Source organism: Hibiscus syriacus, unplaced genomic scaffold (assembly GCF_006381635.1).
Source record: "Hibiscus syriacus cultivar Baekdansim isolate YM2019G1 unplaced genomic scaffold, ASM638163v2 tig00110374_pilon, whole genome shotgun sequence".
In the NCBI taxonomy this organism is placed as follows: domain Eukaryota; kingdom Viridiplantae; phylum Streptophyta; class Magnoliopsida; order Malvales; family Malvaceae; genus Hibiscus; species Hibiscus syriacus.
This window is the reverse complement of record NW_024062710.1, coordinates 75,952-101,310: the sequence shown is the minus strand read 5'-3', so window position 1 is coordinate 101,310 and position 25,359 is coordinate 75,952. Positions and strand designations below refer to the sequence as shown.

General features: G+C 34.9%; 1 protein-coding gene and 2 pseudogenes across 1 annotated transcript; 1 reads left to right on the top strand and 2 right to left on the bottom strand.

Moving 5' to 3' along the window:
* Nucleotides 1-1,226: 1,226 nt before the first annotated feature.
* LOC120121516 lies at nt 1,227-11,443 on the bottom strand (annotated as a pseudogene).
* LOC120121515 lies at nt 11,444-12,711 on the top strand (annotated as a pseudogene).
* A 694-nt stretch (nt 12,712-13,405) lies between these two features.
* On the bottom strand, nt 13,406-16,757 carry LOC120121509 (caffeic acid 3-O-methyltransferase-like). Its single transcript, XM_039140853.1, has 2 exons — nt 16,300-16,757; nt 13,406-13,734 (listed from the first exon to the last, which is right to left on the bottom strand). Exons 1-2 carry the CDS (start codon nt 16,688-16,690, stop codon nt 13,721-13,723), a joined length of 405 nt encoding a protein of 134 aa, XP_038996784.1. The 5' UTR covers nt 16,691-16,757; the 3' UTR covers nt 13,406-13,720.
* Nucleotides 16,758-25,359: the final 8,602 nt, after the last annotated feature.

Genomic DNA, 25,359 nt, shown 5'->3' with positions numbered 1-25,359 from the left:
AAAAGGATGCGTAAAGAAGTTGAGCTGCAGCAGACAAGTGAAGCCACAGCAGCAGCAGCAGTCACGGTCGAGAAAGCAGATGAGTGAAGGCTGCAGCCGAGGAGCATATCACTGAATCCGCAGGTATTAATGAACATATAGTGATGAATCCATATATACATAATCATTGGTGTGAAAAGGATGGCGTGAGGAATGAAGCCGGGTCCGAGATCAATCCATGTTAATTCAATCATCGAATAATTAGATTAAGACAATTGACAAGGGATGGGTATATCTTGGATCAAACTTCATTCCTTACGCCCTCTTTTCTTCTTCCACGAAACCCTATTTTTAGAGCTTCTCTGTCAATACTTACATTTATAACCACCCTTCCTCAATACACGATATATATATATATATCCTTTTTCTTTCATGATTTAACAATAACCTAGAGATCTTAGGGTTTAATATACATAAAGGAGACACAAATAAGCATGCACACGCCTACCGAGCATATATATATTCTCTCATTCTCATGATTCGACAATCAAATAAGGCTGCAAATCACCATCTCTCTCTCTCTCTTATAAAATGAATTATATATTTCCAAGGAAAAGAGAGACAAAGAATGAAGATGGAAATTATTAATAAATGGAAAAAAAAGCACATGATAGACAGATCACTCCAACTTTAAAAATAATGAAGGATAGTCATAGTATGGGCGTCCACTCCAATAACACAATTTATTCTCACTTTAAACCTTAAATTAATGGGAGATTCGCTTTAAAATCATGGGTTAAAACCCTTAATAACTTGAAAAAGTTTTAATTTTTTGAAAAAAAAAATATTAACTCTAAACTATCTTATCATTCACACAGCAACATTGTTCACATATCAACTGTGTGAAAACTTTCTATCAATGGACTTAATAAAATCTTTATGTTCAAAGACTCGAGAAGTTAAGGTTTAATTGATCTGTTCGAATTTAACCTTACCCTTTGTTTTTGTGTTTTTCTATGATGTCATTTGATGCTCCAAAAAAATGCTTAAGTTACATAATCTTTATTGAATGACGAAAATGTAACTTAAATATAATCCTAGTATTAAGTTAAAATCTATATTTCTAATGGCCGACCCTTAGCTGATGGAGGCTATCCTAAAATAAGAAAAAGGTTAACTCCGAGAGACATCTGTACACTCAAAATACAACCAAAGGGGAAATTTGAAGAAAAACAAAAGAAGAAAATATCATCGTCATTAGGCCCTCTCATGACTGGTTTTTGACAACTTTAACACTGCTGTAGAAGCATTTCAGATCCTTCATAGCCCTCTCTTCGATCTGAATTGACCGAATCGAAGTCGCTTCAGCCTCTGGTTTGAACCAACGGCTCATCGCAGGGGAATCCAATGGCGAACCTTGACTGGTAGCTGTTGGAATCCCGGACACTTTTGTTTTTGGACTGTGAAAAAGACTCTGCAGTTGTTTTCCCTGCTCTTGCTCAAAAAAGACCAAACAAAAAATGAATAATAAGAACGCAAAATGCTTAACTAGATTCAATATGCATTGCATGGAACAGAATAGGATGAAAATATCGTACAAGGACGAAACGCGGATAGTATAAATGATTAAACTAATTAAGGATGCATGCATGACACAAAGACGGGGAGAGCCGGAGGTCGGTAATTTCATGCACCTGCTGCATCTGAATGTCCCTAAGAGATGACCGTAAAAGATGAGTATCAGAAGCATACCAACGGGTCGTGCTTTTTTCTACATCAGATGCCTGTAAAGCTTGAATCGAGGCAACAGAAATTGGCTTGGATGGCAAGAATGAACTCAAAAGGATTTTCCTGAATTTCTATCATCAATATGATCTTCTGCCTGATTTTTGCTTCCATGTAACCGGCTCACCTGTAGTTTGCTCTGTTCACCTGTAGTTTGCTCTGTTCATCCTGAATTTCACGAAGTGAAGCTTTTCCCTTTGGAACTTCTGCGCCGCCCCATGCAGGGCCCTCGCTCCGGGGTGTTGGCGGAGGAGGTGAAACATGTTTGGGAGCGTCATCAAGAGCATGTCAAGATTGGAGAAGAAGAAGAAGAGGAACGGCGAGGAAATATCGAAGGAGATTTGGGAAATGAAGATCGAGGGTTAGGGAGCAATTGGGAATTTAATCATGTGAGAGGCACGGGGTTACTTACATTATCAGAAGAGAAGGGCGAGCAGCAAGGAAGTCTGAAGGAGCAGCCCAATACTGAAGGCCCAATACCTGAGAAAGAAAAGAAAGAGAGGAATCATTCAGTTATATAGTTTGGACAGCTAGCAAGGAATTATTGGCATTGTAACTAAATAATTAACAGACCATAATGTAAAAAAATCCTTGTGCAATATATGATGAATTTTCTTCTCTATCAGCTCTCTCTCGTCTAAATTCTTCTCCTAAATCTTTTGTTTTTCTCTCAATCTATATCAATTGGTAATCAAAGATTCGATTCTGGTAAAAATTTCTGGTGGGCATGCCAAAGAAGAACCAATCTATGGCGGAAATGGATTTATCTAGGATCCAAAACAGATTGAAGACCTAGCTGCATTGGTGAAAAAGGGGCAAGATGAAACTAATCCACCTAAATGGTGGGAGACTTAAGAGAATAGAATCACTGCATTGGAGTCCAGAATGGCTACTAATCAGGGTTATGTGGAGGAACTATTAAAGATTCTGACAGGCAGGAATGGGGAGCAGGAGCATTCTACTGATAATCAGGTACAATCTCCTGATACTTCTAAAAATAAGGACAAAAATCATGTTTTAGTGACTGTGGTGAATGACAAGTCTAGATTTACTTATAAACTGGATGAACCTGGGATATTAAACACTAAACATGATGTTTGTTTAGCTCATAAGAACATTTTTAGGCCTGAAAATCAAGTGGGTGAAAACAGTGATTCTAGACCTAATCTGTTGGGACTGAAAGCTGAAAAAAGGGGGACAGGGGGTCATTTAACAGTTCAGGAACTATGTGGCACAAACCTAAGATAGAGCTATCATTTTTATGGGGTTAATCCTAGGGGATGGATTCAAAAATGCTTGAAATATTTCTCTATTTGGAGTGTTCCTGTTGAGCAAAGAGTAGAGGTAGCTACTATGTATTTGAAAGGCAAAGCAGAAATATGGTTTGATAGATATATAATGCAAAAGCACCATGTAACATGGTATGAATTTGAAGCTGATATCTATCACAGATTCAGTGATAGATCGTTTTGTGATATTGTGGAAGAGTTTACTAAATTGACTCAAAAGGGGTCAGTGGAAGATTATCAGGAAAAATTTGAGGAGTTACAGCCCTATATGTTGTTGCAGAATCCTACTTTAACTGAGGAGTTCTTTGTATCACTTTTTATTAGTGGTCTAAGAGATGATATTAAGCATAGGGTCAAGGCTTTAGATCCTAAAATCTTGTTTGAAGCATGTAAACAGGCCAAGCTTTATGAACTTTCTGTGGAATTTGAAAATAAAAGATTAAGGCCTTCTTTTAAAAGCCCACCCTACCCAAACCCCATATCTATGTCTAAAACTCCTGCTCTGCCAGTGCCTATAAAGCCTACCTCATCACCAAATCCAAAACAAAATCTTATGGATTATAGAAGACAAAATAATCTTTGTTTCAAATGTGGTGAGAAATATTTGTCATGCCATCAATGTAAAAACAGGCAGTTAAATATGATGACTGAAGAAAATGATACTTCTCCTTTGGAAGTTAGTCCTACTGATACAGAAAAACTACAGCAACCAGAAGATGAAAACTTAGAAATTTCTATGAATGCCATAATTGGTTGTATTGGCCATAATACTTTGAGAATTTAGGGTACTATTCAGGGAAAACCCTTGAATATCTTAATGGATAGTGGTAGTATACATAGTTTTTTAACCCCTAAATGGGATGATGTTGGTATACAGATTACTACCCCTAATCATCTGGCTAGAGGCTATCACTGTGGTTAATGGCCATAAATTATTCAGTTCTGCTAGGTGCAACAAGGTAGAATGGCAAATGCAGGGCCATACTTTTTTACATGATTTTAGGCTGCTCAAATTGGGAGGAAGTGACATGGTGCTGGGAGTTGATTGGATGAAGCTATTCAGTCCAATATTAATGGACTTCAATAACATGACCTTAAGCTTTGACCATCAAGGGGATCAGATTTGTATTCAAGGTCAACAGCCCTCTAATGAACTACTACAAATTTCTGGGGCTACACTACTTAAAATGTCTACATGGGATTCAGATATTTTGGGTCATGTTGTCTTATTGAATATGGAAGGAAATTATACTAGTATTCCTACTGAAATTCAACATTTGTTGAAATAGTATATATCAGTTTTTGCTGAACCTAAAGGGCTACCTCCTCAGAGATCTCATGACCATGCTATTCCACTCAAATCTATTGTTACTCCTGTTAATTCAAGGCCTTATAGATTTCCTTACAATCAAGAGGCTGAAGTGGAAAAACAGATAGTTATTATGTTGTCCTCTTCTATTATTCAACCTAGTAAGAGCCCATTTGCATCTCTCTGCCTTCTTATTAAAAAGAAGGATGGCACTTGGAGATTTTGAGTAGATTACAGATAATTAAATAGTCTAGCCATCAAAGATAAATTTCCTATTCCTATAGTGGAAGATTTATTGGATGAATTGCATGGGGCAGTATACTTTTCAAAAATTGATTTGAGGTCAGGTAATTGGCATATCAGAATTAAACCTGAAGATATTTACAAGACAACCTTTAGAACTCATCAAGGTCATTATGAGTTCAAGGTAATGCCTTTTGGTCTCACTAATGCTCCTGCTACATTTCAGGCTCTTATGAATGAATTATTCAATTCTTTCCTTAGAAAATTTGTTCTAGTTTTCTTTGATGATATCTTGGTGTACAGTAGCAGTATGCAAGATCACATTAAACACTTACAGCTAGTTTTGGAAGTTTTAAAGGGGAATCAATTATTTTCAAAATTGTCCAAGTGTTTCTTTGGACAGACTCAGGTGGAGTATCTTGGCCATATTATTTTTGCTGCTGGGGTATCTACTGACCCTAGCAAAGTGAAGGCTATGTAGAATTGGCCTAAGCCTAAAACTCTTAAATCTCTAAGAGGATTTCTAGGCCTAACTGGATATTACATGAGATTTATCAGAAATTATGGTATTATTAGCAAACCCTTGAAACAGTTGTTGAAAAAAGATGGATTTCAGTGGACTACTGTTGCTTATAAAGCTTTTGAAGATCTTAAAATAGCCATATGTTCTGCTCCAGTTTTGGTCTTACCTGATTTTTCTAAAATATTTTATCTAGAAACAGATGCTAGTTCTGGAGGTATAGGGGTTGTTCTTTCACAATAAGGGAGACCTATTGCTTATTTGAGTCAAGCTCTAAATCCTACAAATTCAGCATTATCTATCTATGAAAGATAATACCTTGCTATTCTTTTGGTTGTTTCAAAATGGAGACATTATTTGTAGAGTAAACCTTTTATTATTAAGACTGATCACGAGCCTCTAAAATTTCTTTTAAAACAGAAATTGACTACCACTATTCAAAAGAAAGGGTTAACAAAGCTATTGGGATTGATTATACTATACAGTACATAAAAGGAAAATTGAATGTTGTTGCTGATGCCTTATCTAGAAGATGGGAGGATCAGGCTCAATGCTTTGCTTTGGGAGCTACTGTTTTGGTACCTACTTGGGTTCAAGAGGTGGAATAGAGTTATCAGTGTGATACTTTAGCTCAGTACTGGATTTCAACTCTTATTATTAATCCTACAGCTGATAGTAAATGGAAGTATTCTAAGGTTGTCCTTAGATACAGTGGTAGGGTTTATATTGGAGCTCATGGCAGTCTTAGATTGAAGGTTATTAAGACCTTACATGACTCTCCTCAAGGAGGACATTCAGGAGCCCAAGCTACATATTATAGGATTAGGTCTTATTTTTATTGGCCAAATCTTAAATCTATGGTTGTTACTTATGTGAGAAGCTGTGAAATTTGCCAGCAGATTAAGGTTGAACATGTAGCAAAGCCTGGTTTGCTACAGCCCCTTCCTGTTCCTAATCAGGCTTGGGAAATAATTACTATGGATTTTATTGAAGGTCTACCTACAGTCATTTTTTGTCTTTAGCTCACCCTTATTCTGCAACAGAGGTGGCTAAGATATACCTAGACAATGTGTATAAGCTACATGGCCAGCCAAATATGGCCATTTCTGACAGAGACAAGACCTTCACAAGTGTTTTTTGGAGAGAATTAATTAAACAGCTTGGAACAAAGACACTTTTCAGTACTGCTTACCATCCAGAAACAGATGGTCAAACAGAGAGAGTCAACCAATGTTTAGAGTAGTATTTGAGATGCCTTTGCTTCTATCAACCTAAGCAATGGGCTAAGTGGCTACCATATGCAGAATGGTGGTACAATATCACTTATCATACTGCTCTAAAGTTAACACCTTTTCAAGCATTATATGGGTACAAACCACCTATTATGGTTTGGCCTACTGATTCTATAGTACAAACTATATCAGAAATGATGAACAGTAGAGAAGCTACAAGGCAGTTGCTAAAGAATCAGTTACAAATAGCAAGAAATAGAATGAAGCAACAAGAAGATAAAAATAGAACTGAAAAAGAACCTTTGAGATTGGGGATTTAGTTTACCTGAAATTGCAGCCCTACAGACAAACATCAATTACCATGTGAAAAAACTTGAAGTTTGCAGCAAAATTTTTTGGACCCTATCGTGTTCTGAAAAAAAATAGGAATGGTAGCCTATCGAATGGACTTACTCGATTCCTCTCTATTACATCCAGTTTTCCATGTCAGTTTACTGAAGAAATTCATCAGCGATTCTTCTATTGTTGCTTTCGATCCTCCTATAGTAGATGAAGAATGAGAGTTACAAATTAAACCATTAAAAATTATGGCCAGAAGAATTGTAAACATAAACAGTAAACCTGTTACTCAACTTTTGGTTCGCTGGGAGAATCTCGCTGCTGAAAACGATACTTGGGAGGACTACTCGACTCTGAAGGGACAACTTCTAGCGTTCGATCCTTGGGGACAAGGCTCATCTCGAGGGGTGTGTATTGTCAGGATTGGAGAAGAAGAAGAAGAGGAACGACGAGGAAATATCGAAGGAGATTTGGGAAATGAAGATCGAGGGTTAGGGATTGAAACAACAATTGGGAATTTAATCATGTGAGAGGCACGGGGTTACTTACATTATCATAAGAGAAGGGCGAGCAGCAGGCCAAGCAGCAGGGAAGTCTGAAGGAGCAGTCCAATACTGAAGGCCCAATACCTGAGAAAGAAAAGAAAGAGAGGAATCATTCAGTTATATAGTTTGGACAGCTGGCAAGGAATTATTGGCATTGTAACTAAATAATTAACATACCAGAATGTAAAAAATCCTTATGCAATGAATGATGAATTTTCTTCTCTATCAGCTCTCTCTCGTCTAAATTCTTCTCCTAAATCTTTTCTTTTTCTCTCAATCTATAACAGAGCACCACTCAGAAACATAGAAAGTCCGCCTTTCCTATTCTTTTTGGTTGATGTTTGTGAAGTACTCTTATCTTTTGCACGGACCGAATTGTCATTTCTCTGAACAATGCAAGTAGACTCTTTCGAGGCTTGGTCTGCTGCAGTTCCTTCCAACATAGCAATTTCTTCCTGTCAAACATCACAGACTTCAAAAAAACACGATAACTTGGTCAAATAATGTTAACTCTTTTTTCCTTTTAGTAATTTATAGGGAACAAACGGAAAAACACTCTTCAAGATGCAATAATACAGGACCCTAGCAGACGTAGCAGGATAAGATAAACAGAAAAGCAAACTCACAAAATACAAGAAAAATAAGTCAGCTTATTGCCAAACTATGGTGTCGAAGGTTGATTCAAAGCACGAACCGGATCAGGATCAGGAATAAAAGATCTCAAAGAATCTTATCAAACATCAGACCTAATGAAGTTGTAGAAATTTCCAGATATTGACGATCATAACAGGCACTTGAAATCCTTAAGGGCCATAATGGAACTGTCAAAGATTCAGTTACAGATGGCTAGTTCTGATGAATATCAAGATCATTCAACAAAAGGGAGGGCTTCAATTAATTTAAGCACGAGAAATCCTAATACGTTATTGCAGACTTTCACACCTCGATTCACAGCTCCACATCTTGAACTTACAGTTGAACTCAAAACATAAAAAGAATTGGCAGGAGTAATGGTACAGAACAAAATAAACTAAACAAAATTTTAATCAATACAGGATAGAAGAAAGAAAACAATCAAGCGCTAGAACTACAACCAAGCAATCATCAATTCAGAGTGTCCACTGAAAATGGAGGCATTCAAAAGAAGTCTCTACATGCAGGAAGCATATTGAGTTTACCTTATTTGTTAAAACTTGAGGGATTTCAATATCGGAAAAGTCCTTCACATTGTTTGGTTCTATGTCACTAGTACTAAAACCCGAGACTTCCTCAACTTGAGCTGCCCTTTATTTGCTCTTCCTCCTCTGTTTTCTTGAAACCTCAGACTTTTTATTTCCTTTCGCATCTATTGGAACTGAACAAGATCCTTTCAACTGAGATTTTTCAACTGGAATACCAATATCGGTGAGAGAATTTTCAAGAGCTGGTTTTCTCTGCAGCTTTGCAAGTTGTTGGTTGTCAAGGACATATCCACCCAACTGCTTCATTTCAAGCACCTCGATCTGCTGCAACTTCTTCCGTAAAGCTTGAACTTGTTCAGAAATTCCTTGATTAGGATCAACATTAGGTTGCAGAAAAAAGCCCAATCTGTTTCCTCCATTCATAAAGCATGTTATATTCTTGTTGTCACGGGTTCTCAGAACCTCACTTTCACCATCCTCCTCGTCACTATAGATGATAACCGAATAGGTAGCAGTAGGAGTGGGAAGCCTTCGGTAACTCCATGATTCTGATGATCTCAAGTCTAATGACTTCTCAAGATTAGCTAGAACATCTGGCGATGCACTTGCAAAAGCTGGCGATGAGACGATTAAGATATAGTCCAAGTTACAAATGACAATATCCTGCGTTCAAGAAGTCAAAATGACTTCATAGTCAACGCATGTTTCATCATGACACACTCCTGACTCACCACCAAAAAAAAAAAGACTTAAGCCTTACTGCATTCAAATTCTGGTATACTATCATAAGAATGTCCAAACCAAAGACTTCTGAAGAATATAAGAAAAAGTTTCTCCCAATAATTGTTAAGACCACTGAGGATATTACCTCACAATGCTTAGATCGTCAGCTCCAAGTGACTCCGCAATTTCAAGTAGTTGAATTGCATTTTGTGGATCCATTAGACACTTTGCTGCCACTTTCTCACAAAGACTCTTTAAGCTCGGAATGGTCTTCTCAGAATCATTTTTATGTACGGATGATCTCATACTGCTCGGCTCTGAATCATTAAACAAAAACTCCTCGTCAAATTCTTCTACTTCATCATTGAATTCCAACTTTGGTGCCTGATCACTCTGGGGCATATTGGGATGATAAACAGGGTGGTAGAGAAAAACAATAGTCAAAAGATGAGTTTCACCGACTGAAACTGAAGTAGCCCTCTTAACACTGTAACCGGGTTGCAACAGGTCTAGGTGTAACAAGTCGATGACCCCAAGTATATATCTACCATACAAGTTTTACGGTGGTTAGCCCCGTGTGCTAAAAAAATATACTCTCATCCTACAATAGCAGGTGAAAACGCAACTTTCATTCATTCATTTCAAATTCAAATACACGGGATTTAGAAATAGTACAAGTAGACATTAATCTAATTATCAATTATAGAAGGTGATAGCATATTTACCTCTCCATCAGCTCCCAATGCAATTGTGATATTTTGCAGTTGCAACACTCTTAAAGACCTTGCCTTTGAGCGTACTCAACTATTCTTGGTGTGTAATTTGATGCTGAATTAGAGGTCCCATAACCAAGTTGACCCTCCCGGTTGCAGCCCCAAGTGAAAACTTCACCAGAGTCGGAAACAACGGCAGTGTGCTTATTCGCAACAGCAAGTATTCTTGATTTAAGTGAACTTTCTCTACGTGGTGTTGGTTGGGTATCCTCGGATGTATAACCCAACTGACCCTCTGCACAGTGCAAGATGAAGTCTACTTCTGCATTTCTTGTCAATTAGTACTTGATTTGTTTGAACAATTAATGCAATCAAGGAAATTTTCGCATTGGGAAACAACTACAGTGTGATGTTTAGCTGCAGCAATTGCTTTCACCTGACGAGTGCCCAAACCACAACTCACTTGGCGGGGAGTGATAATTGCAGCTTGACCACTGAAAAATATAGAAGATAAAATAATTGGTTTATTATTATTGACCCAAAATAAAAATAATAAATAAAATTCTCCCAAACTTTAAAATAATTTCAGTATGGCATTCCGATCCAAGAAAAAGATGACAAAAATTTTAAACCAACAGAATTCCACATATAGAGTTCTCAAAGCTTAAATTTTACTCAAGTGTTCCTTCTTGAATCATTAAAGCAGCTAAGGCTTTGTGTCGTTCAAAAGTAAGAGAAGTCGTTTACCTATGGATGTCTAAGTCAGGGTGCCCGAGACAGCCTCCCCTTCCAAAACCCCACGTGTAGACTTTTCCATGAGCAGTAACAGCTACACTATGGAATTTAGCAGCAGAAATTAACTTGATTATGGAGCCATAAAGCGAATCAAGTTTGCATGGTAACTTTTGTATATGAGCATTTCCAGTTCCAAGTTGATAGTTTACACCACTTCCCCAGCTAAAAACCCCAATAGCTACTAAAAACACAAGGAAAATTGTTATACTTTAAAACGGGTAGATTTGATTTGCATAAAACAATCAAATGTTTCCCAACAAAGTAAAGACAGTAGGAGGCACCTGAATCAAGCCCACTTTCGAAAACCTTCATCACAGGCCCAGAAAGGAGATCTATAGGTGTTCTAGCAGTTGAATCTTCCAATGTAATAGAAGCATGGGACTGCAGGAGAACACTTGCTACAGCAAGATGACCAAAATTCAGAGCCCTGTGAAGACTACTCCATCCAGATTCTCCATCCTGAAAATATACATCTATGAAAAGAGGATTGTACATAATGTTTAACACAGTATTATAGACATTCCGAGAAGGATACTCGATAACCATCTATTACGAACTTGAACACGTTCAGATCAATTAAGAGATGAGAAGGATTACACACCCTAGCTTCAGGATCAGCACCAGCTGCAAGAAGCCTCTGAATAATGGGAATGTGGTTTCTCCAAGTTGCAATGTGGAGAGGAGTCAGGCCAAAAGTGTTCCTAGAATTGATGATCCCACCAGTCTTCTTCAATAGCGCCAATGCTGAATCTACATCAGGTAAGGATCCTTCTCGCACAGCAAGCCACATGCGCTTGAATGCTGGCGAATCAGAGAGACTTACATGGAAATGTACGGGGAAGATTTGATAACTCTGCTGAAAAAAACTAGCCATCGTGGTCAGCCAGGTGGTTTCGCCCAAAACTTCCGCAGCTTTGTCCCTTTGGATGCTCGATCCTCACGAACGTGACGCCATTGTTGCCCGCGAAGCTCTTCTGCAAGATGATACTAATTATTGGGCTCTTGTTGAAATTTTCGTGGGACGAAAATCAAGTCATATTGCACTTATTAAACAAGCTTATCACTCCAAGTATAAAACGCATTTGGACCAGGATATCATCAATATTGAGCCTCCCCATCCCTACCAGAAGGTAAATTTTCGCCCTTTTTTTCTGTGTCGGACATCCGTGTCCGACTCCGACACACATCCGCTCGGAGAAAATTGGGTGAAACATAAAAAAAACGATACCACCGATTCATCTATGTTTTTATTGGCAGATTCCGGTTGCATTATCCACATCGCATGAGGCACACCAGGCAGATGTTAGCCAACATACAGCGAAATGCGATGCGAGGAGGCTTTACGAGACAGGGGAAGGAAGCCCTGGCGCCATTGACGAAGGCCTTGTGCTTGAGATTTTCACTAAAAGAAGCATTCCACATCTTAAGCTCACATTCTCTTTCTATAAACACATCTATGGGCATGATTACACAAAGGTAACATTTGTTCCTTTTTTGCAGTCTTCTTAGTCTGTTCCGATAGTGAAGGAAAAACTTATCGATTCCTTCTGTATTTCTCAGTCAATCTTTGATGCCAATTCTGGGGAGTTTAAGGATGCATTAAAGATGGTCGTAAAATGTATTTGCAACCCACCTAACTATTATGCAAAGGTAATATAACCGCAATAAGTCCATTGATACATACTCGTACCAAATATTCCATACTCGAATCCGAGTAACATAATGTTTCCTGCTTGACTGATTACAGGTTTTGTTCGCAAGCATTAAAGGGATGACAGCTGATACAGGAGCCGTAACACGAGTGATGGTGAGAAGATCCGAGATGGAAATGGATGAAATTCTAAGGGTTTTCAAAGCAAAATTCGGAGTTGAAACGAGAGAAGCCATATGTGAAAGCATTCCCTCCGGTGATTACAGAGACTTCCTTCTTGCTTTAGCTAATAAAACAGTCGCCGCCTTTTAGCTGCGGTGTAAACTCGTATGTCGTTGTTATCTGGACTCTTCATTTTCTTTAAAGAAGATAAAAAAAAACCGATACTCGTATTAAATATAACCTTTTATGTAACACTCACATCCGAGTCCGGATAATATAAGTTCCAATAGGTAATATAGCCATTACCGTATCATGTAACTAATGGAATTTGAAGTAGTGGAACTAAAAACATCCCCAAAGAATTCCAGCAAATTCATAAAAATTAAAGAGTAGAAAAAGCTAAAGCATGCTTGTCAGACAACAACTTTAAAGTCTTCCGTTTGCATCTTTTGTGGTGTAACTTTACTGCATATGATGATCTTTTTGGTTTCATTGCCAGTTGAAAGAAAGCTAAACCTACTATAATGTGTGAAGAACTTGGAGTTTCTATCGAAAATTATTGAATCCTGGAAAGAAGTTCAATTGTGAAATCAAAACGACTTAAATCGAAAATTATTGAATCCTGGAAAGAAGTTCAATTGTGAAATCAAAACGACTTAACATAATACTGATAATCAATATATTTACGTGGTGTTTGTTATATTTATATTATCGTGTTTATACGAACTCTATAATCATGGCATGCACATCAAAACTTTGAGAACTCATGGAGTATATTGAGCCTGGATTAAAGAATTCTGGCAATAATAAATTAGGCAAGTACATTGAAAATGTACCATAATTTGACTGAATAATATTAGATTACATAATCAGATTTTATTTAATAATAAAGTTTGACTGAATAAACGCGATACTTCAGTACGTACATGATATATTAAAATAACATGGAGGATTATTGCGGTTAATTGTTGACGTTCTTGAACAATTCCATGACCCAATAATTACAAGCAGGACAAATAGGTTTCAAAGCAGAGAAAACGGCTTGAATGGCTAATGTGTGGAACTCTTTTCAGTGTCCTTTCCTTTGCAGCAGGACACAAGAGTAACATTGAGAGACATCGGTATTGAGTGTTGTAGCAGTGACCGTGTCAGTGGTGGTGGTGGGCAGGTTCGGCATTAACGGTTCTACTGATACAACTTTTCCACTTTCTGATAATGCTTCGTAACAATTTCAAGCATTCTTCGTCTCCCCAATCATGAAGAATACACTAAACCAATCATACTAAAATGTGTTACATTTACTATAATTAAATAAAATCGATTTAAAATTCGAATGATTTAATTAATTTAATCAAAGTTGAAGCCCTTAATTTGTGGATACTTTGAAAGAATGAGCTTAAGATTAGTGCCCAATCCCCCTCCCACATCGATCGCTTGAGTTAAGCCTTCAAATCCCTTGTAGGACTTTGTTCATGATAATGGTAGTGTGGGTTGACAAGGTTTGGTTGAAATTATTGGATAACTTTGTATCTTTTGCAAGCACCTCGAAGAAGTCTGCCCCAACTACCCTCTCAAATGGTGATAACCTACCTTCTAACATTGCACCCTTCAAAGAATTCCTAGTTCCTACACATAATTTATGACATTTATTACTTTAGAACTTAGAAGATTGAAAGTTTGTGGGTAAAGGACCGACCAATATCGAATTAAATATTGGTAAGCTACGTTAATTTATAATGAATTTTGACCAAATTTTCATTTTGGTCATTGAACAGATTCAGGGACGGAGTTGTTCCTATAAAAGTTTTAAATTCTTATATATATATATATATATATATATATATATATATATATATATATATATATTTTCTATTGAAATATGTTTCCACTCCTCTAAAATTTTATAAGTTCTTGCTTCCTTAAAATTTAATATGTTCATATCTCCAAACATAAAGTCTTGTGTTCGTCCCAACATTGAACTATATATATATATATATATGTATATTATAGCTATAAATCTTTCGAATTTGTTTCTTAATCACCCGATTGTTTAATCTAAAATAACCTATTGATGAAAAAATCAAAAAATGTTTTAAAATCTTAAGTGACTTTGTCTTCTTCTCCACAGTTATGTTCCCCCATTTGCATTCACTACTGTTATCTGACATCTTTTTTCATCATTCTAAATATCGATGAACTTGTCTTATCGTCCTCTATCATTCTATTAGTTTAGATTTTCTCATAGTCTTTCTTAAACTCACAAAGATTCAAAAAACAATCAACTTTTTTGGAGGTTTAATAAAAAAATTAGAAAATTAAGGAACCTAATGAGATTTAAAAAAAACTTTGAGAAGCTTAGTAGAAGAATAACAATTTTTAAGAATTTTAATTAAAAACATTAAAAAAAATATCAAGACTTTGTGAGAATTTCTAAAAATATTAAAAAGCTTAAATGATTTATTTTTTAATGAAGTGATACAAATTATCCAAAATTTTAGAGATGTCAAAGTTTTTTTATAATTGTTTTCATCTCATCTCTAAATAGAATGTTGGAATTTTATTTTGATTTTTTTCGATTTTAAAATAACTTTAAGATACAAGAGAGAGAGAGAAAGGAAAGTTTTAGGGTTTGTTTATTTCCTTGTAATTGGCTTTTCGAAAAATGTTTTCCTCATTTTCCAGTGTTTGGTTAGCGAAAAACAAATGATTAATGTAAATTCATTTTCTTGGTCAATTGAATTTCTTTTCCATTTTATGAAAAAAAATGACTTATGGTCTATAAGTAATTTTACGAACTTTTCACTTTAAAGCATAAACACTCAAAACATTATTATTTTATATATTTAATATTAATATGTTATTTTAGTATCATTTTAATAAAATATTAATTATTAAAATATTTTTTTATAATTTTAGTAATATTATTATATTTTATTGTTATAATTATATTATAATATATAATATTGCATTTTATTTTAATAATATATAATAAATTATTAATAAAATTAATATATTTATTAATTTCATAAAAATAATATTATTGAATTGTTGAATATTTAAAATATAATCCTTAAAATAAAATATATATTCTTCTTTTAATATTAATTTTTCAATATTTTAATAATATTACTCTTTTAATAAGTAATTAATATAATTAATAATATATTATTCTTATTTAAAAATTAGTATACTTTATAATACTTTTTATTGAAATATAATAATCTTAATATTTTTATTTATAAAATTGTAGATATAATATTTCAATAATAATATTGACATAAATAATAATAAATAAATTATTCTAATATTTTAAAAATATTATTATTATTTTGTTAATAAATTATAGTATTTATTATATTTGATGTTTATAATAAAAAAAATTAAAAAATTACAAATAATTGGAAAATGAATTATACAACATTATTCAAACGTTGTAAAATGAATTTTTTAAAAAAAATTTAAAAAATATAATTTATTTTACGGAATTTATTTTTTAAAATATATTTTCTGTCAAACAAGCGACCTTAATGTCGATTTTAGTTAGGATCTTTTGGGAGTATAAAAAATAAAGCGCAACATCATAAGTCATAACGGCACGTTAAAGAACTTACAGGCCGAACGATTAAAAAACAATTTCAAAAAGGCTTGTGCTTTAATTGATTTTGTTTAGTTCAATCACCAAAATGAAAACACTGTCAAAGTTCACTGATTAACGTTGTAGTTTACCCATGGAATATTTATCATATATAACCTCAAAACTTCAAGGATAAAATTACTAAACTAACAAAGTAATTCTCCAAAATCATAAATTCGCAAAGAAAAAGAAGACTAACCAACAGTACTCGCAAACCCGTTCAAATCTGAAACTAGAGAAATTCCATCTTCATTTTGAAGAAAATATCTTCCGATTGAGGAAATACCGTACCTTCTCGTCGTATTTCCATATTGATCGGTGACAAGATCGCAATCTAAGATGGAAGAAGCCGTAAGATATCGAAGGATACGGTCGAAGATATTGGGAGCATTAGGGTTCTTAGCTGGAAGTTTCGACACAATCTCCGCAGCCGACACCTTAGAGCCTGGACCTGATTTAGCTATAATCTCCAGCAAATCAAGGTCGACGGCGTTTTTAAGAGCAAAAGGAAGCACTGTTGACTTAGCAATTTGAATAGCCCGTAAGCAATCTTCCTCTTCCTTTGTTGTGATTTGTGGTGAACTCGTCATAATTACTTAGTTTGCTTTTAACTCTGGGCTTGCAGCTGAGGATTTGCAGGAGGTTCAGTTTGCTAAATAATCTATTTAAAGATGAATTTGTAAAACGCAGAGTTTGAAATGACGTCATATGAACGTTTTCTAAATTTGCATGGACGAGACGAAATGGATAACAAACTAGTGAGAAAGAAAAAAGAAAATCTTATGGGCTGTTTGTTTACTTCAGAATAATTAAACGTTGAATGATTCAGATGTTCTGTATGAATTAGTTCAGAATGTGATATGCTGTTTGATAATGGCTCTGAATCATTCATAAATGTACTTTAGTGTTGAATGATTTAATATTAAATCATTTAGAGATGAGAAACAAACGTCTGAATGTTCAACATTCAGCACTGAATGATTCCATTCAGAGCCAAACAAACAGCCTCTTAAATCTTTACTTGACAAATCTAGTTATTTTTAGTTATAGGGTAAAATATATTATTTCACTTAATTTTATTCTATCTCCTATTTTACTCATTTTATTTTTAATTTTTTTAATTTGCGTACCAAACTTTTAAATTGTTTCTATTTTGATCACTATAAATTATTTTATTATTATTTTTATATGATGCGACATTTTTATTATTATCTAATATAAAAATAATTTTATTATTATTTAAATGGTCGATGGCGGTCCACAATGGGAGGTGATTATTTGAAGTTTGTAAGCTTTGTGCATTGCTTTAATAGGTCTAGAGTTCAATCCTCCAAACACAACATTTTAATATTTTTTTCAAATAAAATGACATCGATTTGGGCTTTTTGGGAATCAAAATAGTTGCACCAAAACGGTGTCGTTTTGGAGAAGTAACCACATCAACAACATCACGGCATGTAGCTGTCATGTCATCGTCCCATTAAATCATTAACGGTAGAGTGACATAATCAAACATAAAAGAAAAAATTAGTACTAAGATTGATAAAATTAAAAGTTCGGTGGTATAACGAGTCATCGCTTAAAATTTGATGGTATCAAATGTAGTTTAACCTTTAAAAAACAACCAATTGAGCGAATTAAATCATTTTTTTAATATTTATTTCGAATTTTAATAAAGCAGATTGATCTATCCTAGTGATGGAAAGAGAGAGTGGGATTAAGTTCCAAAGAGAGGGCCATTTCAGTTTTCTTCTGATGCTAAATTCTTTGCATTTAATTAATGGGTAAATTATGCATTTACAATAAAACTATCATTTTGTGTATGTTTTAATATCTAGACTTTCAGTTTTTTCAAAGTCATACCTAACATTTAGTTTTTACTTAATTTTAGTATATTGTCGTTAAAAACTTAAAGTTTTTAATTCTTAAACTATCAGTTTTAATTCATTTTAATACCTCAACTTTAAAAAAAATTCAGAACTTAGCAATAAATTTTGAATAGAATTACTAAAATAAAATAAAAATTAAATTTTATGTATAGTTTAAAAAAATAAAATTTAGATACTAAAACGAATCAAAATTAATAATTTAGTATAATTTAACCTTAATTAATTAGATTCAACCAAGAATTTTACACGGAAAGTTATTTGAGTAAAACATTGAATTTCTTGAGTTTAACACACTCGATAAATTAAAACGCTGAATTAGTTCAACAGTATCGAATTCCAGCTCGAAGAACTTTCAGTTAAACCCTTAATTCAGATCACATAGTTGATTGAAAACGAAGCCACGTGTTAAAAAAACAAAATCCGATCTTTAATCGGGAAATTCAATATTCATCCAAATTTTATTGGAACACTTGTCTTATCTGTAATGACCATCACAGATCTCTAAAAATATATATGTGCAACTTGCAGGCTAATCTTCCATTCTGAAAGGGACACGTGCCTCATCGTTGTTATAACGTGACGAATAAAATTTGGATATGCTAAACATGTATTCATTATAATTAATGTTATTTTTTAAAAGTTTTTTTATTCAATAAATTGTGATTACGATTGTGTGTGTACTATCGATGGATATAAAATATTATGAATATATAGTACCTTATAATTACCTTAAACTATTATGTTGAATTAAAATTTATAAATTTGGGCACACATTTATAATGTCTATTGTTATCATAAAATATGACTTAAATTAAGTAACCAATTATTTTATAAAGTCATAAGATATTAGAAGTTTTATAGAAATAAAAGTGTAGAAACTATTAAAGTTATAAGTATAGATAATAAAATATTTTTAAATCAGCTATATAAAGGGTTTATGGTCTCTAAGAAATAGACAACCTCGTATTTACCCTTATCCTGTCAGAGAGTTTATACTTAAGGGAACTATATCTTCAGGAAAGATTCAAGGATTTCAATCTATCAATTAATCCATGTACGCTTTCGTTTTATTTTTATTCTTTATGATTTGGCATGATTAGATAAGGCTGTTTTTCATATTTATTAAGATTTGGTTCTAACATGTTAAAAAAAGTTGTACTAATTTTTTAAGTACGTGCGATTGATATCCAATAAATATATTTAATTTAAAATTAGGTCAACATTAATACGTACAATTTTTATGAGCCAATCAGTTGCCACTATGAGAACTTTTTCAAGATATTTATTTTAAAGAAAATATTTGATAGGTTATTATAGAATTTCTAAAATTTAATCTAATTTAAAATTATCACTAATGTGAAATAAAACTAATTCATCACAAAGAAATAAATTCAAAATAAAGGTGCTTCCAACTGTAAAATATATAAAAAAAATCTATCAAATAAAAAACTCAATATAAATATGAATTTAAAATTGAAACTTAAGAAGTGATCCGAATAACAAAAAATGATATGTTCTTCTTAAATAATATAGATTCGAATAATATTATCTGTGAAGTATGCTTGAGTTTACCTAGGAAAAAAATAAGACAGATACCCGCATGAAAATGTTAGAAAAAATTGAAAACTGATCAAGGACTTAATCAAGGAGAAAATAAACTAAGGGGGACCCAACTATAATTGACCTAAACTAACATCCCCGCCATTCATCATATGTTTACGGGCAAAGTATGTATTGGACTCTTCATCCAAGTCAAACTTTTGGACTAATGGACCTTATCAAAATTTGGGCTTAAGTCGTGCATTTGGACTTCTACAACTCACTTTAATTATTTAATTAATAATTCATTTAAATGAAAAAAATAAATTAAGAGAAAATAACCCCAGTGACCAAAAATGCCTTATAATATACGATTTTAACCAACTTTTTTTGGATTTGCCAAAATGGCCAACTAAATCGCAATGCGATCGATAATTCGCAACGCGATCTCCGGTATCGCAAATCAGTTTCCAGATTCGCAACGCGATTCTGACTATCGTATTGCGATTTCCCAAATTCGCGTTGCGATTTTCCTAATTCGCAATGCGAATACGTAAATCGCAACGCGATTACATAAATCGCAATGCGAATTAGGAAAAATCGCAATGCGAATACGTAAATCGCAATGCGAATCTGATTATCGCAATGCGATTTACATAGCGCCATTCGTATTAACGCGTATTTTTTTTCAAATTCCAAACACGAATTTCTTAATATATCGGAAACTGAACCGTCCACAGTAATCACAACTCATAACCTCAAACCTAAAATCACAACACTCAATCCCATCTCCATCTCTCACTCTCTACGGCGAAATCCGTCCCCATCTCCGAAGATTTCCGTCCCCATCGCGGGCGAAATCCCTCACAACCATTCACGGTCAGAAATCCCTCACAATCATTCAGGAATGGAAAATCAACCTCCGAGGGTTAGTTTTTTTAATTATTTTTATTTTGAAATTTTTGCATTATTTTAGGTTTTTCATATTGAAATTGATGATAAGTTTACTGGTAATTTCAATAATAGATTAACCATTTCACTTAGATTTCTTATTAAATTCATTCGATTGTTGCCAATACTGCTAAACTATTTAGTCTTTAACCCTGTGAAGTTAGTATTTGTCTTTGTTTTGTCTTTTGGTTGAAGTAATGCAGAAGAAGAATAGTTTCGAGAATGAAAATCGCAACGCGGAAATGACTATCGCAATGCGGAATGAAAATCGCAACGAGAGAATCGCAACGCGAAATGAAAATCGCAACGAGATAATCGCAACGCGAAACCAAAATCGCATTGCGATTTTCATTTCGCGTTGCGATTCTCTCGTTGCGATTTTCATTTCGCGTTGCGATTTTCATTTCAACCAAAAGATAAAACAGTGTTGCAAATTTTAGTTTCAAGAATAAACTACTATTTATGTTTATTGTTTTTGGTATATCTTCACAGTGTAGTTTTTGGTATATCTAACTTGGTATGTTTATTGTTTTTGTAGAAATTTTTTTCGGCTTCATTGACATTAAGGAATAAAGTTAGCCTAGCCACTACAATTGCTTCGAAGCTTTCACCTGCACAAAGAAAATTGTTTGAGGAAACCTGCTTCGGGCCATGGCTGAGAGTACAGCATCCGAGTGGAGATGCTAATTTGACCCATTTATGGCTTCAGACCATGACTAGCGATCTACCCGACAGTATACAACGTGGTGAGGAAGAGATATGGTTTCATTTTCCACCGGCGTATACTTGTTTTGGGCGGAAGGAGTTCTGCTTAATCACTGGTCTATGATTCGAACACGATGATGTAGGCCAGTACACTCGTCATATCACCCGCCCATCATGGTTATCCAGGGTTTTTCCTGATGAGTCAATAGAGAAGCCGAACTTACACGTCGACGACCTGAAGAAATTGTTTAATAAGAAAGATGGTTTTACTTGGATGAATGACGTCGATGTTGTCCGAGTATGCCTTCTACTACTTTTGTATGCCGACTGTTTAGGCAGAGAGGCCAGACAACCTATTCCTCAGGAGCTAATATTATTGGTATAGGACCTAAATGCATGGAATCTATTTCCGTGGGGTTTGTATATATGGAAAGCTACCTGGACTAAGTTGTCGTCTGCCTTTGATGACCGCAAAAGTTTGCGTGGCGATGAGTCGAAATACACTTTGTCAGGCTTTGTTTGGGCCTTTAAGGTAAGAATTTCTATATAATGTTTTCAAAATTATATTTCCTAATGTTTGTTATTATATTGTTTGTAGATTTGGATATTCGAGGCTTTCCCCAGCATGCGGACATATGCATTAAAAACTTCAAATGATATTCCTATGGCTATTTCCTGGAAGAGGAAACATCTGTTGGATAGGGAAGACTTAATACCATATGCGACAATAAATAATGTAAGTTAACACAAATACTATCATATATAAACAAGTTATTAATAGTAGACGTTTAACTTTGTTTGAGTTTTTATATTTTTAGGAGGCCAACACTCCATTAATGAGACTGAAACCCACGGAGGTTGAGCTTGCCACTGATTGGTGGCAAGCTAGTCAGTGTTTTCTTGATGGCACGAATGATGAGCAGCCTCCACTTCCTCCACTTCGAGAGCCATCACATCACCCAGAGCCATCACCTGATCGACCCGACTATACACCTCTACAACGAGAGCCATCACCTATCCCGTCACATCATCGAGCCTCTTCTCCACCATCACCTCATGATAGGCGACCGGCAAAGATGCCACGACTTCTATCTCCCTGTTCTCCACCTCCACCTCCACGGGATGAGTCAAGGGAGTTACGTGATGAGGTCAATGCCTTGCGTGAGGAGATCGGTACTCTACGCGATAACGATGGTGCATGGCGTGTGGAGGTGTCTACTTTACGTGGTGAGGTTGCCGCTCTACGTGAGATGGTAGTATCGTTGCAGAATGAGGTTCATACTCTACGCAATGAGGTAAGTTTAAGATTTTCCATATTTAACTTGATGATAAATTTACTCGTAATTTCACTTAGATTAACCATTTCACTTAGATTGCTTAGTAAATTTATTCGGTTGCTGCCAATACTGCTAAACTGTTTATTAACACTGTGAAGTTAGTATTTTTCTTTTGTTTTGTCTTTTGGTTGAAGTAAATTTATTCGGTTGCTGCCAATTCTGCTAAACTGTGTATTCTTTAACACTGTGAAGTTAGTATTTGTCTTTGTTTTGTCTTTTGGTTGAAAGTAAATTTGTTCTCTTGCTGCCAATTCTGCTAAACTGTGTATTCTTTAACACTGTGAAGTTAGTATTTGTCTTTGTTTTGTCTTTTGGTTGAAAGTAAATTTGTTCGTTTGCTGCCAATTCTACTAAATTGTGTATTCTTTAATACTCTGAAGTTAGTATTTGTCTTTGTTTTGTCTTTTGGTTGAAGTAATGCAATCCATTCAAGTTTAAATTTGCAGAAGAAGAAGAAATAGTTTATTCTTGAAACTATATTTTAGTAACACTGTTTTGTCTTTTGGTTAAAATGAAAATCGCAACAAGAGAATGAAAATCGCAACGCGAAATGAAAATTGCAACAACAAAATCGCAACGCGAAACTATAATCGCGTTGCGATTTTAATTTCGCATTGCGATTCTCTCGTTGCGATTTTTATTTCGCGTTGCGATTTTCATTCTCTCGTTGCAATTTTCATTTCGCGTTGCAATAGTCATTTTTCACATTGCGATTTTAAGTTCCAGAAACTATTCTTCTTCTACAAATTGAAACTTGAATGAATTGCATTACTTCAACCAATAGACAAAGATAAATACTAAGTTGACAATGTTGCAAGTTTGAAGCATATTTGCCTTTGTTATCTGATGCATTTTGTGAACTATGATAGAATAATGACTTGGGTGAATTCAATGCAAGTTTGAAACATATTTGTCTTTGTTTTCACTGTTTAAATATCATGTCTGTTTATTTACTGATTTTTGTATTTAATTATTTAGCGGTCCGATAAGGTGGATGTTTTACGTCGGGTTTTTCTTGCACGACAGAGTTCACGCATCAAATGGCGTGTACGTGCTATTAAGTCTCCGTACACCCCATTAGTGCGAAGACACCGTAAGAAGAAGCCCGACTCGCCTGTCATCCCTCAAGAGTCCACTTCTATCGTTGAAGAGGCCCCTATCATTCCTCGAGAGTCCCCTCCCACCGTTCAAGAGGCCACTGTCATCGTTGAAGAGGTCCCTCCCACCATTCAAGAGCCCGATTCACATGGCGTCATATGTAAGATTCTTGAGAAACCCTCTGACGTGCCGGACATGATGGATGAGAGTTGGCTCTCGTATGAATTACCGGCCAGTACCATACCGGTATCTGAAGTGGAGAGGAGACAACTACCGGACACAATTCTGGATAACACCCTTTGGGCTAAGACCGCAGTTGATTTTTATCTACATGAGCGGAGCTAGGGGTGTTTCACTGACATATGCAAGCTCAACGATGATATATATTTGTTGCTTGATCGGTCTTGGTGGGGCGTATTATTAGGGGTCGAAGACAATGGCTATTTCGATGGAGGGATAAGTCTTATATTTTTCTTATATTTCAATTTGATTATTTTTTTTAAATTTATGTAAGTTACTAATATATGTATTTTTTGTAAAACAGCATATCGATGCGTGGGTGTCACGTCTTCTAATAATTAGGAAACTTAAGGAAAATAAAAGAAATACACGATATACAATTATGCCGACGTCTTTTAATGCCGTTCACTTGAAGAATCAACGAGATGAATCATTTGCGTTGGGCAATGGACAAGCTAAACTTTATCCTGCATGGTGTGAGGTCGATAAGGTTAGTATTTATTTTAGATTGAGTTTAAAGGTATTCATAAATAAGTGCGCAAATGAATGAATTATTACTTATGATTGCAGGTGTTTATCCCTGTTTTGGAACGTAAACATTGGCTTCTCGTCGAGCTTCAGCTCCCATCCCTTAAGGCAATAGTATATGACAGCATGATAAATTACATATCATTGGCTGATTTAAGAGATATTATTAAGGGATGGAGCTCTCATTTGGCTAAATTCTTGGATGCGATAAATTATTGGACTCGTTCTGGAAATAAGAAGCCAAAGAAGCTCAATATTACAGTTAGCAGAGACGAGACCGCACCACAACAAACGAAAGGACCCAGAGGGGATTGTGGTCCTCTCGTATGCTTGGCGTTGGAGCGTTTGATCACAGGAAGTATAAAGTATCTACCTCCCACCGATAGAGATAGAGCTGCAGTAGGCTTGTGGTTTCGGCATTATTTGGCTAGATCGATATATACAAGATGCTGCCTACCTGCATCCGCGTTATAAAAATATCCATAAACAATTGGTAAGTTTATAGGCTTTTGGTTTGAAAATGTTTGGTTAAGTACCTAGAATTCAATAATTTGTTGTTTGTAGGTTTTAGATGTGTAGAAAGTGTTGTTTGAGCAAATGTTTGGTTTCTGCAGGTTAATCTCAGAAGTGAGCTACGTGAAAATGATGTATGGCTGCAAAAGTTGATTCAATAGTAGATGAGGAAATAAGAATTATTGCTTATTTTTTGATTGTTTAATTGATTTGTAAAAGATGATTTGTAAAAGTTGATTTGTTTAATTGATGTGAACATAATTCTTATTTGTGCTTGTTTAATTAATTGAAATATAATGGTTGATTTTGTTGATTTCAATCTGCATTATGTTGAAGGCAAAAATGACTATCGCAATGCGAAATGAAAATCGCAACGAGAGAATCGCAATGCGAAATGAAAATTGCAACGAGGGAATCGCAAAGCGAAATGAAAATCGCAACGCGAATTTAGTTTCGCGT